This window comes from Macaca mulatta, chromosome 12 (assembly GCF_049350105.2).
Source record: "Macaca mulatta isolate MMU2019108-1 chromosome 12, T2T-MMU8v2.0, whole genome shotgun sequence".
NCBI lineage: Eukaryota > Metazoa > Chordata > Mammalia > Primates > Cercopithecidae > Macaca > Macaca mulatta.
The window spans coordinates 138,661,352-138,674,662 of NC_133417.1; the positions used below are offsets into that span (position 1 = coordinate 138,661,352).

A 13,311-nucleotide genomic window follows, 5' to 3' on the forward strand; every position below is an offset into this window, starting at 1 on the left:
TGTTCTGTTAAGAAGACAAGTAAATATAAAAATAACGCATGAAAATTTAAAGTTATATGCAAATTGGGCCAGGTGCGGTGGCTCACGCCTGTAATCCCAGCACTTTGGGAGGCTGAGATGGGTGGATTACCTGAGGTCAGGAGTTCGAGACCAGCCTGGCCAACATAGTGAAACCCCATCTCTACTAAAAATACAAAAAATTAGCTGGGCGTGTAGTGCGCGCCTGTAGTCCCAGCTACTCGGTAGGCTGAGGCAGGAGAATCACTTGAACCTGGGAGGTGGAGGTTGCAGTGAGCCGAGACCGTGCTACTGCACTCCAGACTGGGCAACAGAGCAAGACTCCGTCTCAGAAAACAAACAAACAAAGTGATGCGCAAATTGATAGAAGTAAGTTTTACCAGCTACTTTCCACTGAAACATTTGTATGTTAATGTTTTATGCTAGTATTTCCACTTTTGGGGACTTTGTGAATTTGGGTGATGTTGCTTAATTAACCATAGTCAGGTTTCTGTTTTACCTGCTTTTTTGTTGTTGTTGAAGGACTGGGAAGGTCTAAAGGACAGATAGATGGCTGAAGTGGACATTTGGCTAATTTTTATTCCTTTCTCCTATTGTTTTTTTTTGTTCCCCTCCCCAGTTTCCCAGCTGTCTGCCTGCAGCCCCTCTGTCCAGGTCACTTTGGGCAGGCTGTGGCTTGCTGCCCTCAGCCTCTGGACACGTGTCTCTTGGTTGGCCCCCTCCATTTTCTTCACCCCATGTGGCAGCTGTTTTTCATTTGTTTGTCTTTTACTGTGTAAATGTGGAAATCCTCACTCCTTACATGCTCGAGACATTAACGCTAATAGTCTGAGATTTTACTTCTGTCCTCATATTGATTAACTGTATTTTTCCCTTTACCGTTTTATATGTAGAATGATACATAGAGTATACATGTAAGTTGAGAAACACAGTCATGGACTGTGTACACGCGGACCCACCTGCACGGCTGATTGCCAAGGTGCTCTTCTGTGGCATCCCCCAGGGTTAAGCATTCTTTGGGGTTTAGTCTCCATTTAACTTACTCTTCTGGTAAATGCCAGTTCACAATTTCTATTGGTTTTCTTTTTGGTGGTTTTTCTTTTTCCGTGGGAGTTTCTTTTTTCTTCTTTTTTGAGAGGGAATTTCACTCTTGTCACCCAGGCAGGAGTGCAATGGCATGATCTTGGCCCACTGCAACTTCCGTCTGCTGGGTTCAAGCGATTCTCCTGTCTCAGCCTCCCAAGTAGCTGGGATTACAGGTATCCGCCTCCATGCCCAGCTGATTTTTGTATTTTTCGTAGAGACGGGGTTTCACTATATTGGCCAGGCTGGTCTCGAACTCCTGACCTCAGGTGATCCACCTGCCTTGGCCTCCCAAAGTGCTGGAATTACAGTCATGAGCCACCGCGCCCAGCCCGTTCTGTGGGAGTTTCTGCTATATTCTGGTTACTGACTGGCTGTCAGCAGTAGTGTACATATTTTTCCCACCTTGGCTTTTCTTTTATCTCTTTTTGAGGTGTCTTTGATGAGCAGAAATTCTCAATTGTAATATAGTTGACTTTAGCAGTCATAGCTTATATCTAATATTTTTTTCTATTATATTTAAGAAACTCTTCCCAATTCCAAAGTCACTGGAAATTCTCTTTCGTCTGCTGGAAGTTTTGAAGTTCTTCTGCCTTTTGCTCTAGCACACCCAGAGTCTACCAGGAGCTCACGCATTGGTGTCCTTGGGTAACCTGACATCTCAGCCCCTTTGCTGAAATCCCCCTCCCTCCAAACCCCGGTTTGCAGTGCCACCTGTTTTATACATCAAGCTTCCAAATCTGCAAGGGTCTGTTTCTGGGCGCTCTTTGGTCCCCACATTCCACTTCTCTTAATATGCTCTAAGGATAGTTGAGGACATAAGCAGATATTTACTTACGGGAATGTCCGCTGAAATTCTGATGATAGCATTGAGGGAGCAGGAAGCACTCTAAATCTTCTGGCAGTGGGAAGCAGGTGAATGATGAGATACTCGGTAGCCAACAAAAATGCATTTGCTGATGCAGCTATATGGTAATAATATACATGACAGAAAAAGTAGCAAGGTCAAACAACAGTATGTACAGTATGGATTCCATGTTCATAAAAAGAAAGTTGTAAGTTGAAAAAAACCTGTCATCTTTGCTTTCTCTTGTCCCGGTCACACTCAGGGTGATTTTATCTGGCTTCGACCCCATCAAGCCACCATGTCCGCTCTGGCATGTCCTTGGTGACCCCCTGGTGGCTGCTTCCTTTATCCTAGCCTCAGTTCTCATTTATGACCTCGCTGCTACATTGGACATCACTGATGCGATCTTCTCGACGTGCTGTCTCCTCTCCTGCACTTCTGCCCACTTTCTTCTCGTTCTCCTTTCTGGCTTTCCTTTCTCGATGTTGGTGTCCCTGGGTTCCCATTTCCCTGGGCCTCCATGCACTCCATGCTTTCTCCTTTGGGGCCCTTGGCAAGGCATCTCCTGTGTTAAACCTTCTCCTACATCGCAGACCTGCAGTGCTGGCTGTCGCCTCACACTGAACTCCCCTGATGTCCTCGAGGCCCACAGACTCAGCACGTCCAGAATGAAACCGACGTCCCCCCACTGAGCCACACTCTTCAGAGATGTCCAGGATTTCGGTCCTGTCTCCTCCCCTTCACCTCGGTCAATTGTCACATCTTTCTGAACATTCCCGTGCCTGTGTCCATCTCTCCCCTGCCACCCCAGACTCTTGTCACCAACTCCCCCCTTATGCAAGTTTCTGAAGTGTTCTGCCAGCCTCCACGTTTCACCCCCTCTTCTTTCCCACACTGTGGCCACAGTCAGCTTTCCAGAGTGAGTGTATTTCTGAGCCACCACCGGGCTCTGTCTCTAGCCCCAAGGAGCAGCTGCGGGCCTCTGCTTGCCCAGCCCCTCCTCCCTGGCCTGCTCAGGTACCTGTTGTTCAGGCAGCCTCTCTTATGGGACATTGCTCACTGCCCTGTGCCCCACATCCCAGAGCACTCCGGTGTGTATACGTCTGCCCTCCTCTGGTCTGAGCTCCTGCCCATGCAGCCCTCAGAGCCCAGTGCGGTGACCAGCATCTGGAGACGTGGGCATGTGTCGGAGAGGGGTCAACCTCACCCGGTGACTGGGCCTGCTGATCCCTTTCAGACAGAGTCTGTTCTGGACTTTCTCTGTCCCCTGGTTTGAAGCCCTTTTCAAGGGCATTCTCAAAGGTGTCTTACTCTTCAGCAAGGACCACTGGAGACTTGCGCTTCCCCGCAAACAGCTGCACGTGGTAGTCTTGGACCTGTGGGCTGGGCGTATGTCTGTCGGGTCAGTGGGTGGCCGTGGACCACACTGCAGCTCAGGCCCAGTGCTCTCGCCAGCTTCCTCTGGAGAGCCCAGCACTGGGATTGGTGTCTCACCTGTGTTTGCTGGTGGGCGCTTGTTCACTTTCCACCTGCTGCTCTCTCTCTGACTGGAGCTTGAGAGTTTTCTTGGTGCAGTGTGTGTTGCAAATTTGTCTCTGATTGGAATAAGGATATCCTAGATGGCTCGAATGACAGTCGGCCCTTTTGTTTGTGCATAGAACCCAACAAAGTGACTGTAAGAGCCTGGTGGCCTGGCATGGCCTGAGCGAACTGTGCAAGGGCCTGGCCCTTTCACTCCTGACTCTGCTCTAGGGGGCAAGGAGAGGCCTTGTCAGCCGAGCAGCATTTCCTGTGGGTGCCTTTCACAGCTGCCACGTGCAAAATACAGCACATTATTTTGGGGTGTTATTTTCTTGACCACTTTTGGTTCATTGCTTTTGACTAAATGTTTAAAAATATTCTGCAGCATATCTATAGTACTCACAAGCAGCGAATCAGGAGAAGAAATGCAGTTTCTGAGAAGGCTTCAAAGAAATCATGGTCTTTATCTCTTCCCCAGCCTTTTCCGCTGAAACCCACCAGTCTTTTTCTGAGCACTCTTGTTCTATAAATAAAGCAACAGCTCTCCTTGGGCAGCCCAAGATCGCAGACTCTCATCCGCCCTCAGAAAGATTGTGCATGTGCGTGTGTGCGCGTGTGTGTGTGTGTGTGTGTGTAAGAGTGGTGGTGCAGTGAGTTGTGTTTTAATTTTGCTTTTCTTTTATGTATGAGATGTGTAGCAGGAGATGCAAGAAAAAATACTCTAGCATCTGTCCTTTAAAGATAACTTATTATAACTTTTCTGGGTTTTGGCTTGTTGGTTTTGTCTTTTTTTTTTTTGCCCATTTAGGGAAGAGATGGAAGTGATTGCTTTCCGCGCAGAGGTAAGGAAGAGGAATGGGGGGCCAGGAGAGATGTCCTCACAGTGAGGCCTTTGAGGTCAACAGAGAAAGGGTCTCGTGATGTATGTTTTAGGCTACTGTGGATGGCATTGCTCTGTGCAGATGTATTTGAAATGAGTGTCATCCATGTGTACTTGGATCTGAAAAGGATGTTTGGAAACAAATACCATTTCCCAGTCCTTCACAGTGAAGACTGGTTTGTATCCTCGCTCCCAGAATCAGGGGGTGGGACTTTCTGTCTGCCTTGGATCACCGTTGTTCTGTTTTGGACGGGACCTCAGATGCTAGCTGTATGCTGGGGATCCCTGCTGTCTCTAGGGGAGCGGGTGGGGATGGGAAGGTCACTTCTGGCAAACAAGCCTCATCAGGATGCTTGATCGTTGGATAATGTTGGGCTCCTCTCTTTTTCCTTCCTGGCACTCTTTAATTACTGGGGAAAGGGTGGGTGCCTTTTTCAGAAGTGTGAGGTGAATGTATAAGCCAAGAATGAGTCAGTAGATTCTTCAGCAGCTCTCCCCTGCGCCGATCCTCTAGAGTTGGAAAGGGCTGCTGTCGTGCCACCGGGCCAGTGTCGAAAGCAGAGTTTGCCACGATTGGCATGTGCTGGTGAGCAAGAAGCTCTTGGAAGTGGTCGTGAGTGCAGCCAGTTTCCCCCAACCCAGGAAGGGCACAGTGAGGATGGCTTGTTGCAGGATGAGGAGACCCCTAGGCACTGTGCATTGGCCTGTGCTATGCTGTCCGGACGTGGTCCTGGTGTCCGTCCACATGTTGATGGGGTGTCGGGGTGGGGGCTTTCTGCAGCCTTCCCTGTTCCGCTCTCTCCTGTTGTGAACGGCCGGTAGCCGGATCGGGCAGTGCAGTGTTCCGCACTTGCATTCTGGCACAAGTGGGGGACAGGAGCCTCCTGTGTCTTGCTCTTGCTGGTTTTATGTTAGGGAGTTTTCAGCGTTTGTGGATACTTAAGAACTTTGTGCACACGCTGTTTAAAACATTGACGTAAAGTGCAGAGCTATATGGGATTAGGTAATTAAGCAAAAGCTTCTCTGAACCAGTGTGCTTGTCTTTGAACAGAATTTTTAGGAAGCCTCCCTCCGTTTCCATGCTGAGGCCCTTGTGGACTGGGCATTTCTGTGAGGTGGGATGTAACATAGTGTGCAAACGCTGAGAGCCAGGTTCTTGTCTTCATGCATGTCGTTTATTCTTTCTGACTGTGTTAATGGCTCCAAGTACGTCAGAAAGTCTCATGACCAAGTAGTTCCTTACGCATTTGATGTTTTGGTGGCATGGGCCGTGTAAGGCGGGGGAGCAGCTCCGGGATAAGTAGTGCCCTCTTCATTCTTGGCTTTAATTGAGCCAAGGTGAGTGGACTGTAGAGTCAATTTCTGGATTCTTATAAGAGAACATCTTGTGTTATGGGGTGAACTCATCAGATTTTCGGGTTGAGAGGAGTTTTAGTGTCTGTGGCCGAGGCACTTCCCTCTCATGGTGTGTGCAGATGCACACACCCAGCCTGTGAGTGGTGGGTTGGCCTGAGGGTGCAGGCCTGGAGCTTCTGAGCCCCAGAGCCACTGACGTAGACAGCTTTGGCAGCAGCATCCTGAGAAATGGCAGGGGGCCAGAGAACACAGACACAGGGCCAAGAATAGCTGAAAAATACCAAATGTTGAAGTTGGAGAATGCACTGGCCCCATGTCCCAGTGTCTTCCCAGCTGCTGCGTACTGTGGCCCTGTGAGCCTCAGTGTCCTTTCTTCAGGTTGCCAGTGCATCCAGGGCACACCCTGGGCCTCTGACACCCCCACCCACACAGGCACACATTGCCCCATAGAGGAAAGGATTGGTGCAACCCCCATCCCCCCGGCAGCATGCTGGGCCTGTGCATAGGTCAAGGTCTGTTGAGAGTGTGAGAAATATTTTCTGTTGGAGACATGAATATGTTTCAGCCACAGCAGGGTGCGTTTCAGCTGGAAGAGTGAAAGGGCACCTTGAAAACTCAAGTTTATGAATATGTTTCTGTACTTTCAGACCATCATCAAAGAGGGGATGCTGACCAAACAGAACAATTCCTTCCAGCGATCAAAAAGGAGATACTTTAAGCTTCGAGGGCGAACGCTTTACTATGCCAAAACGGCAAAGGTGAGGCCCCATGCAGGAAAACACGCATGAGGACATCACAGGAGCTGTCCCGGGGGAGGAATTGGGGGTGCTGAGTCCTTGTGTGGGAAAAGCTTCAATTTTCAGATCTGTTATTGCCAGTGAGTTTTGTAACACTCCACACTGTCAGGTTTTACTTGTCTCAAGGTATGTTTTATTTCTTATCAAAATTAATTTCTATTCATTTTCCTTTTCTTTAATGTCATCAGTAATGGGGAAAAGGAAAAAAAGGGTCACAGAAACAGCCACATTAAAGTTGGATATCTTTGTTTCAGAAAGGTTGGGGGGAATCACAGGGTTATGAATTTTATCTTATTATTATTAAATAAATCTTTATTCTTTAAGTATATTGAGCTTTTTTTTTTATTTTTTGTTTTTTTTGAGGGGGAGTCTTGCTCTGTTATCCAGGCTGGAGTGCAGTGTCGAGATCTTGGCTCACTGCACCCTCCGCCTCCTGGGTTCAAGCAATTCTTCTGACTCAGCCTCTCGAGTAGCTGGGATTATAGGCACCTGCAACCACGCCTAGCTTATATTTTGTATTTTAGTAGAGATGGGGTTTCACTATGTAGGTCAAGCTGGTCTCAAACTCCTGACCTCAAATGATCTGCCTGCCTTGGCCTCCCAAAGTGCTGGGATTACAGGCGTGAGCCACCCATGCCTGGCCTAGAGATGGTGTTTCACCACATTGCCCAGGCTGGTCTTGAACTCCTGACCTCAAGTGATCCTCCTGCCTTGGCCTCCCAAGGTGCTGGGATTATAGGCATGAGCCACTGTGCCCGGCCAAAGTAGAAGGAGCTGAGCTTTTTGATGTGTGAACAGAAATGGGAAATTCTTTATTTTTAGGCTTTCTAGCAATTAACCTTCTTTCTGTTGCCCTATTGTAGGTAGATTTAAAACTAGAAGCACCAGGTGGGTGCTGCTGGAGGAGGAGCAGCCAGTGAAAGTCACAGATTACTGCCATGTTTAAGCGGATGTGGTGTTAGACACCAGTGTGTTGGCTGGGATTCCGAATACCTGTATTTTTATATCAGTATTGGTGTCAGTACTAATATTTTGGTATTTAAGAAATCTGGGATCTGAATCATTTACATTTTGAGACATATCCCTAGAAAGTTACTGCATTAAAATTTGAAATGGAACAAAGCAGCTTTTTTAGAAAGGGTTCTGACCACTTCCCTCACTTAAAAAAAAAAAAAAACACTAGAAAACACCTTTTACAGTTAGTTCTGGGGGCGAGGGGAGGGGGAAGTTTACTTAAAAGATTGAGTCTCTTTTCTGAGTAATTAGTTTGATTTTCTCCAGGGTTCCTCATAGAGCCATCGTAGAATAGAGGGGATGGTATATGGGAAACAGCAGGCAGGGGCTGTGCTGGGGGACTGTGACCGTGTAGGGAATGGAAAGGGAGATGGGGGAGGTCCCCAGGCCTGATTCCCAGCCTGCCCTGGAGCGTCTCTCTCTCTCCAGGACCAGCCTCCTTCTGATCTGCTCCCTTGTTTCCTTTCACGGCCAGACCCCTTCCATTTGGACTTGTCTCTCTTCCCCAGAAGAATTCATTTTAGCCAGGACCTTTCCCCTCCATGTGCTCGCTGGAGGAACAAGCTGGGAAGACACAGAATCCTCAGTCCGGACCCTGGGGCCTTCCCCCAGCCAGAACACTGTGTGAGAACATACTTCACATGTAAAAGTGAACACTGGTGTTGACAGTAGTAGTAAATACAGAAATACCAGCATTGGGTTGTTTGCTTTGGTTCTCTCTCTTTTTTCCTTCACTAATGCAATGCCAAAGTTCGTAGATTTTTTTTTTTTTTTTTTTAAATCATGGCACTATACCTGTGAGCCCGAGCTTTTGGTTAGAAGCAGGTGGGTGAGTTAATTTGGATTGGCTTGATTGGATCCTACAGTTTCAAGGTACTTGGGCTTCTGTGGGTGCTGGGTAGGGATCCAGGGGGGTGTGGTGGGCAGCGCTGGCTAGTGCTTAAGGATGTCCTTATCTTTATGTGCCTTAGTCCCTGTGTTTGTCTCTTTCCAGTCAATCATATTTGATGAGGTGGATCTGTCAGATGCCAGCGTGGCTGAATCCAGTACCAAAAACGTCAACAACAGTTTTACGGTAAGATTCCTGAGTCACGCCTTTCTTGATTCTTTACTGAAGTTGGCTTTCCTTTTTGATCTGAACATGTGTCCAAGCAGTTCAAACACTTTCATTCTTTTCTTTCTGATTGGAATGATTGCTGGTAAAATTTGAATTTAATGCTGAAAGTAATACTGTGGTTGGAAAATAACCAAGAATTTGGCATGCATAAGCACTAAGGGACAATAGGGACAAAATGAAAATTTTTTTTTTTTTTTTTTTTTTGAGACGGAGTCTTGCTCTGTCGCCGAGACTGGAGTGCAGTGGCCGGATCTCGGCTCACTGCAAGCTCCGCCTCCCGGGTTTACGCCATTCTCCTGCCTCAGCCTCCCGAGTAGCTGGGACTACAGGCACCCGCCACCTCGCCCGGCTATTTTTTTGTATTTTTTACTAGAGACGGGGTTTCACCGGGTTAGCCAGGATGGTCTCGATCTCCTGACCTCGTGATCCGCCCGTCTCGGCCTCCCAAAGTGCTGGGATTACAGGCTTGACCACCGCGCCCGGCCAAAATGAAAATTTTTAAAATATGTTTTGGTTCACGTCTTTTTTTTTTGAGACGGTGTTTCGCTCTTGTTGCCTGGGCTGGAGTGCAGTGGCGCTATCTCCAGCTCCCAGCAACCTCTGCCTCCCGGGTTCAAGTGATCCTCCTGCCTTAGCCTCCCTAGTAGCTGGGATTACAGGCATGTGCTACCACACCTGGCTAATTTTGTATTTTTAGTAGAGACGGGGTTTCTCCATGTTGGTCAGGGTGGTCTGGAACTCCCAACCTCAGGTGATCTGCCCGCCTCGGCCTCCCAAAATGTTGGGATTACAGGTGTGAGCCACCACGCTCGGCTGGTTCATGTCTTACTAGCTCTGTACAGAGTTTTGTTTTTTGTGATTAGTGTAGAAAATTTGGAAAATGCAGACAAGTATGTTAAAGCAATTAAAAAGCAGCCATAATTCAGCCACCTCAAAAAACATTGAGTGTTAATATTTTGGTGTATTTCTTTTTTTTCCCTTTTTTACGTTTAAACTTTCTTCCTTCCAAATTTATAAAAGTTATATTGGACTTTGTGCAAAAGTTCTAAATGCATGAAATCATGTGATTGCACCACTTGGAAGTGGCCAGCTGCTTACTCTGGAGTGTTTATCTTTATTTCTGTATATTTGTGTCTTTACCTTCGTGTACCCGTGAGATCATGCTGAACCTTTTGGTTTACACCTGTGTGTTTTTTTTTTTTTCCCCAGGACAATTTATAGTAGACATTTGCTCATGTCAGCTGATCTAAATGTTCATTATATTTTTTAATGGCGATAGTAGCATTTTCTTGTATGATTTTATAATTTAGGCTTTACGGGCTGACTTTAGTGCCTACCTGTATAAGGTTTGACTCTTAATAACAGCACTAGAACTTTTAAAGCTATTTTTTTTTATGTTATTAGGCCATCCCATCTAGACATAAAGTATGCCCCCTAATTTTAAAAATTATTCTTTTATAATTCAGTCAAGGTGAGTAATTTTCCTCAAGTTTAGGATCCGACATTTTGGGTTAGTGTTAGTTTCACGTGCTTTCAAGTTTTATTTTGTTTATTGATGGATTCATTGTTGATGTTGCTGATACAAATGGGATTTTCCTTCCTCTGTTTAAACCTCTGCTTATTTTGTGTTGATGTAACTGCTCTTATTTTACTTGGAGTATTTGTAGTTTTCTCTATTAATTTATTTTTACCAGCTGGGAAGAGACATTTTTAACTACACAAATAGATTTTTCTTTGATTCGTGGTTTTTAGAGTCTTTAATAGGAGTAGGTGTTGAATTTCGTTGGAGTGTTCTGAGCATCAGTTAATTAATTAATTAACTTTTTAGAGATGTAGTCTCCCTTTGTCACCCAGGCTGAAGTGCGGTGATGTGATCTCGGCTCACTGTCACCTCTGTCTCCCAGGTTCAAGGGATCCTCATGCCTCAGCCTCCCTAGTAGCTGGGATTATAGGCGTGCACCATTTCGCCCAGCTAATTTTTGTAATTTTAGTAGAGATGGGATTTCACCGTATTGGCCAGGCTGATCTCAAACTCCTGGCATGGAGTGATCTGCCTGCCTGAGCCTTCCGAAGTACTGGGATTACAAGCGTGAGCCACTGCGCCTGGCCCTGAGCGTTAATTTAGATGTTCATTTTGGTTTCAGTTATTTGCATATTTCCTATTAAAAAAATTATTCTTGGTAATGTTGAATTTTACTCCTTAATCTTGCAATTTAGATTTTTCCCATTGGTGTATATGCATTTGTTTTGGGTGAGAAGGTAGCCTTGTTGCAGTTTTAAACAATTGTTTTTTCTATTTTTAATTTTAATGGTTACATAATAGTTGGACATATTGCGTTTGTTGTGTTTTGATTTCAGAGTTAAAGTAACCCCATAAAATTCATTTAGTAACTTTCTATGAGTTTATGTTTTCTGCAACATTTTATGTAGCTTTGGGATTGGTTGTTTCTTAAGTTTGAGAAAATTTATTTTAAAGTATTTGTCAAGAAGACTTTTTAGGGAGATAAGGCTATAATTGAAATAAATCCTAAAATATTTATTTCTTGCATTTTGATCATTTGAGCCTTTTTCACTTTTTGAGTCCATATCTGTAATTTACTTTCTCACTAATTTCACACCTTCAAATTTAGTAGCGTGTACTGTTGTGTAGTTTAAACACGTATGTCTCTGGTTGGATCTCCTTTGCATTTCTAATTTTGTTAGTTTAGTTTGTTTTTCTTGTCAGATTTCTTAAACTCTAGCCTTTTTGTTTTCTTTGTTTTTAAAGAGAACTAGTTCTTAGATTATTGAACAATTCTCCTTTTCTGTTTCCTTGTTTTTTTTTTTTTTTGAGACGGAGTCTCGCTCTGTTGCCCAGGCTGTAAGGCTGGAATGATCTTGGCTCACTGCAACCTCCACCTTCTGTGTTTAAGCGATTCTTCTGCCTCAGCTTCCTGAGTAGCCGGGATTACAGGCACCTGCCACCACGCCTGGCTAATTTTTTTGTATTTTTAGTAGAGACAGGGTTTCGCCGTGTTGGCCAGGCTGTTCTCAAACTCCTGACCTTGAGTGATCTGCCTGCCTCGGCCTCCCAAAGTGCTAGGATTACAGGTGTGAGCTACTGAGCCTCACCTGTTTCTTTTTTTTTTTTTTGGGCGGGGTTTCACTCTGTTGCCCAGGTTGGAGTGTAGTGCTGTGATCTCGGCTCACTGCAACCTCTTCTTCCTGGGTTAAAGCAATTCTCCTGTTTCAGCCTCCTGAGTAGCTGGGATTACAGGCGTGTCCTACCACTACCTGGCTAATTTTTGTATTTTTAGTTAGAGATAGGTTTTCACCATGTTATCCAGGCTGGTCCTGACCTCAAGTGATCTTCCTGCCTCAGCTTCCCAAAGTGCTGGGATTACAGGTGTAAGGTACCATGTCGGGCCCTATTTTTCTGTTTTCTAAATCAATGTCTGCATTTATGTGTATTGGTTTTTTTGTTTTTTTTGTTTTTTTAGACAGAGTCTTGCTCTGTTGCCCAGGCTGGAGTGCAGTGGTGCGGTCTCGGCTCACTACAGCCTCCACCTCCCAGGTTCCAGTGATTCTCCTGCCTCAACCTTGGGTAGCTGGGATTATAGGCACACGCCACCATGCCCAGCTAATTTTTGTATTTTTAGTAGAGACGGGGTTTCCCCATGTTGGCTAGGCTGGTCTCAAACTCCTGACCTCAGGTGATCTGCCTACTTCGGCCTCCCAAAGTGCTGGGATTACAGGTGTGAGCCACTATGCCTGGCTGTGTATTGGTTTTTGTCTGTTGTAACTTATGAAATATGTTGTTCAAGTCCTCTTATGATCTTGTTTTTTTTTTTTTTTTTTTTTTCACTTGTGCTTCCATAGGCTGTTAATGAGGAGTTAATCTATTTCAGGCCAATTACATGTAACACTTTGTTCATGTATTTCTAACAGTTTTCACCTTCTCCATTTTGAAGCTTTGTTAAGCATATACATGTTTTAAAAGATAATACCCTCAATATTGAGTAATCATTTATTAATAAAGATTAATAAAGTAGTAGCTTTTTTTTCCCGCCCCCGACAAGGTCTTGCTCTATCAACTGGGTTGGATGAACTGGCACAATCATGACTCACTGCAGCCTTAAACTCCTGGGCTCAAGTGATCCTCCTGCCTCAGCCTCCCAGTTAGCTGGGACTACAGGTGCTTGACACCATGCCTGGCTAATTTTTACATTTTTTTGTAGAAGCAAGGTCTCGCTATGTTGCTCAGGCTGGTCTTGAACTCCTGGCCTCAAGTGATCCTCCTGCCTTGACCTCCCAAAGTGCTGGGATTAAAGAAGATCTTTTTCACAATGAGTAGTTTGTGTCATTAACCATTCTCTGATATTAGTATTTCTAAGTCTTCTTTTCTTTGTTCAGAATTTACTTAATATATATAACCAACCCCCCCACCCTTTTCCATCCTAACTTTTATCTTTAGTTTTCCTTATTATTTTAAATTTAATTCTCTCTCTCTCTCTTTTTTTTTTTTTAAGAGATAGGCTCTTGCTCTGTTGCTCAGGCTGGAGTGCAGTGGTACAGTGTTAGCTCACTGCAGCCTCAAACTCCTGGTCTCAAGAGAGCTTCCTCCTCATACTCCCCAGTAGCTGGGACCACAGGCATTGTCACCACACCCAGCTACTTTTTTATTTTTTGTAGAGATGGG

At 45.3% G+C, this 13,311-nt stretch overlaps 1 protein-coding gene across 15 annotated transcripts in view; it reads left to right on the forward strand.

Annotated features, from left to right (window-relative positions):
• DGKD (diacylglycerol kinase delta) overlaps nucleotides 1–13,311 on the forward strand; it is a 207,538-nt gene that overhangs the window by 115,023 nt on the left and 79,204 nt on the right. For 13 of the 15 annotated variants that reach the window (XR_013402237.1, XR_013402238.1, XM_077957925.1 and 10 more), the window contains 2 exons: nucleotides 6,353–6,463; nucleotides 8,511–8,591. Coding sequence is in view for 13 of the 15 variants with exons in the window: in XM_077957925.1 (XP_077814051.1) it covers nucleotides 6,353–6,463; nucleotides 8,511–8,591 (192 nt within the window). In the remaining 2 variants the exon portion in view is untranslated. Of the gene's footprint in view, nucleotides 1–4,017; nucleotides 4,312–6,352; nucleotides 6,464–8,510; nucleotides 8,592–13,311 lie in introns of those variants that run through there. The other 2 variants (XM_077957927.1, XM_077957931.1) reach the window with 1 other exon arrangement.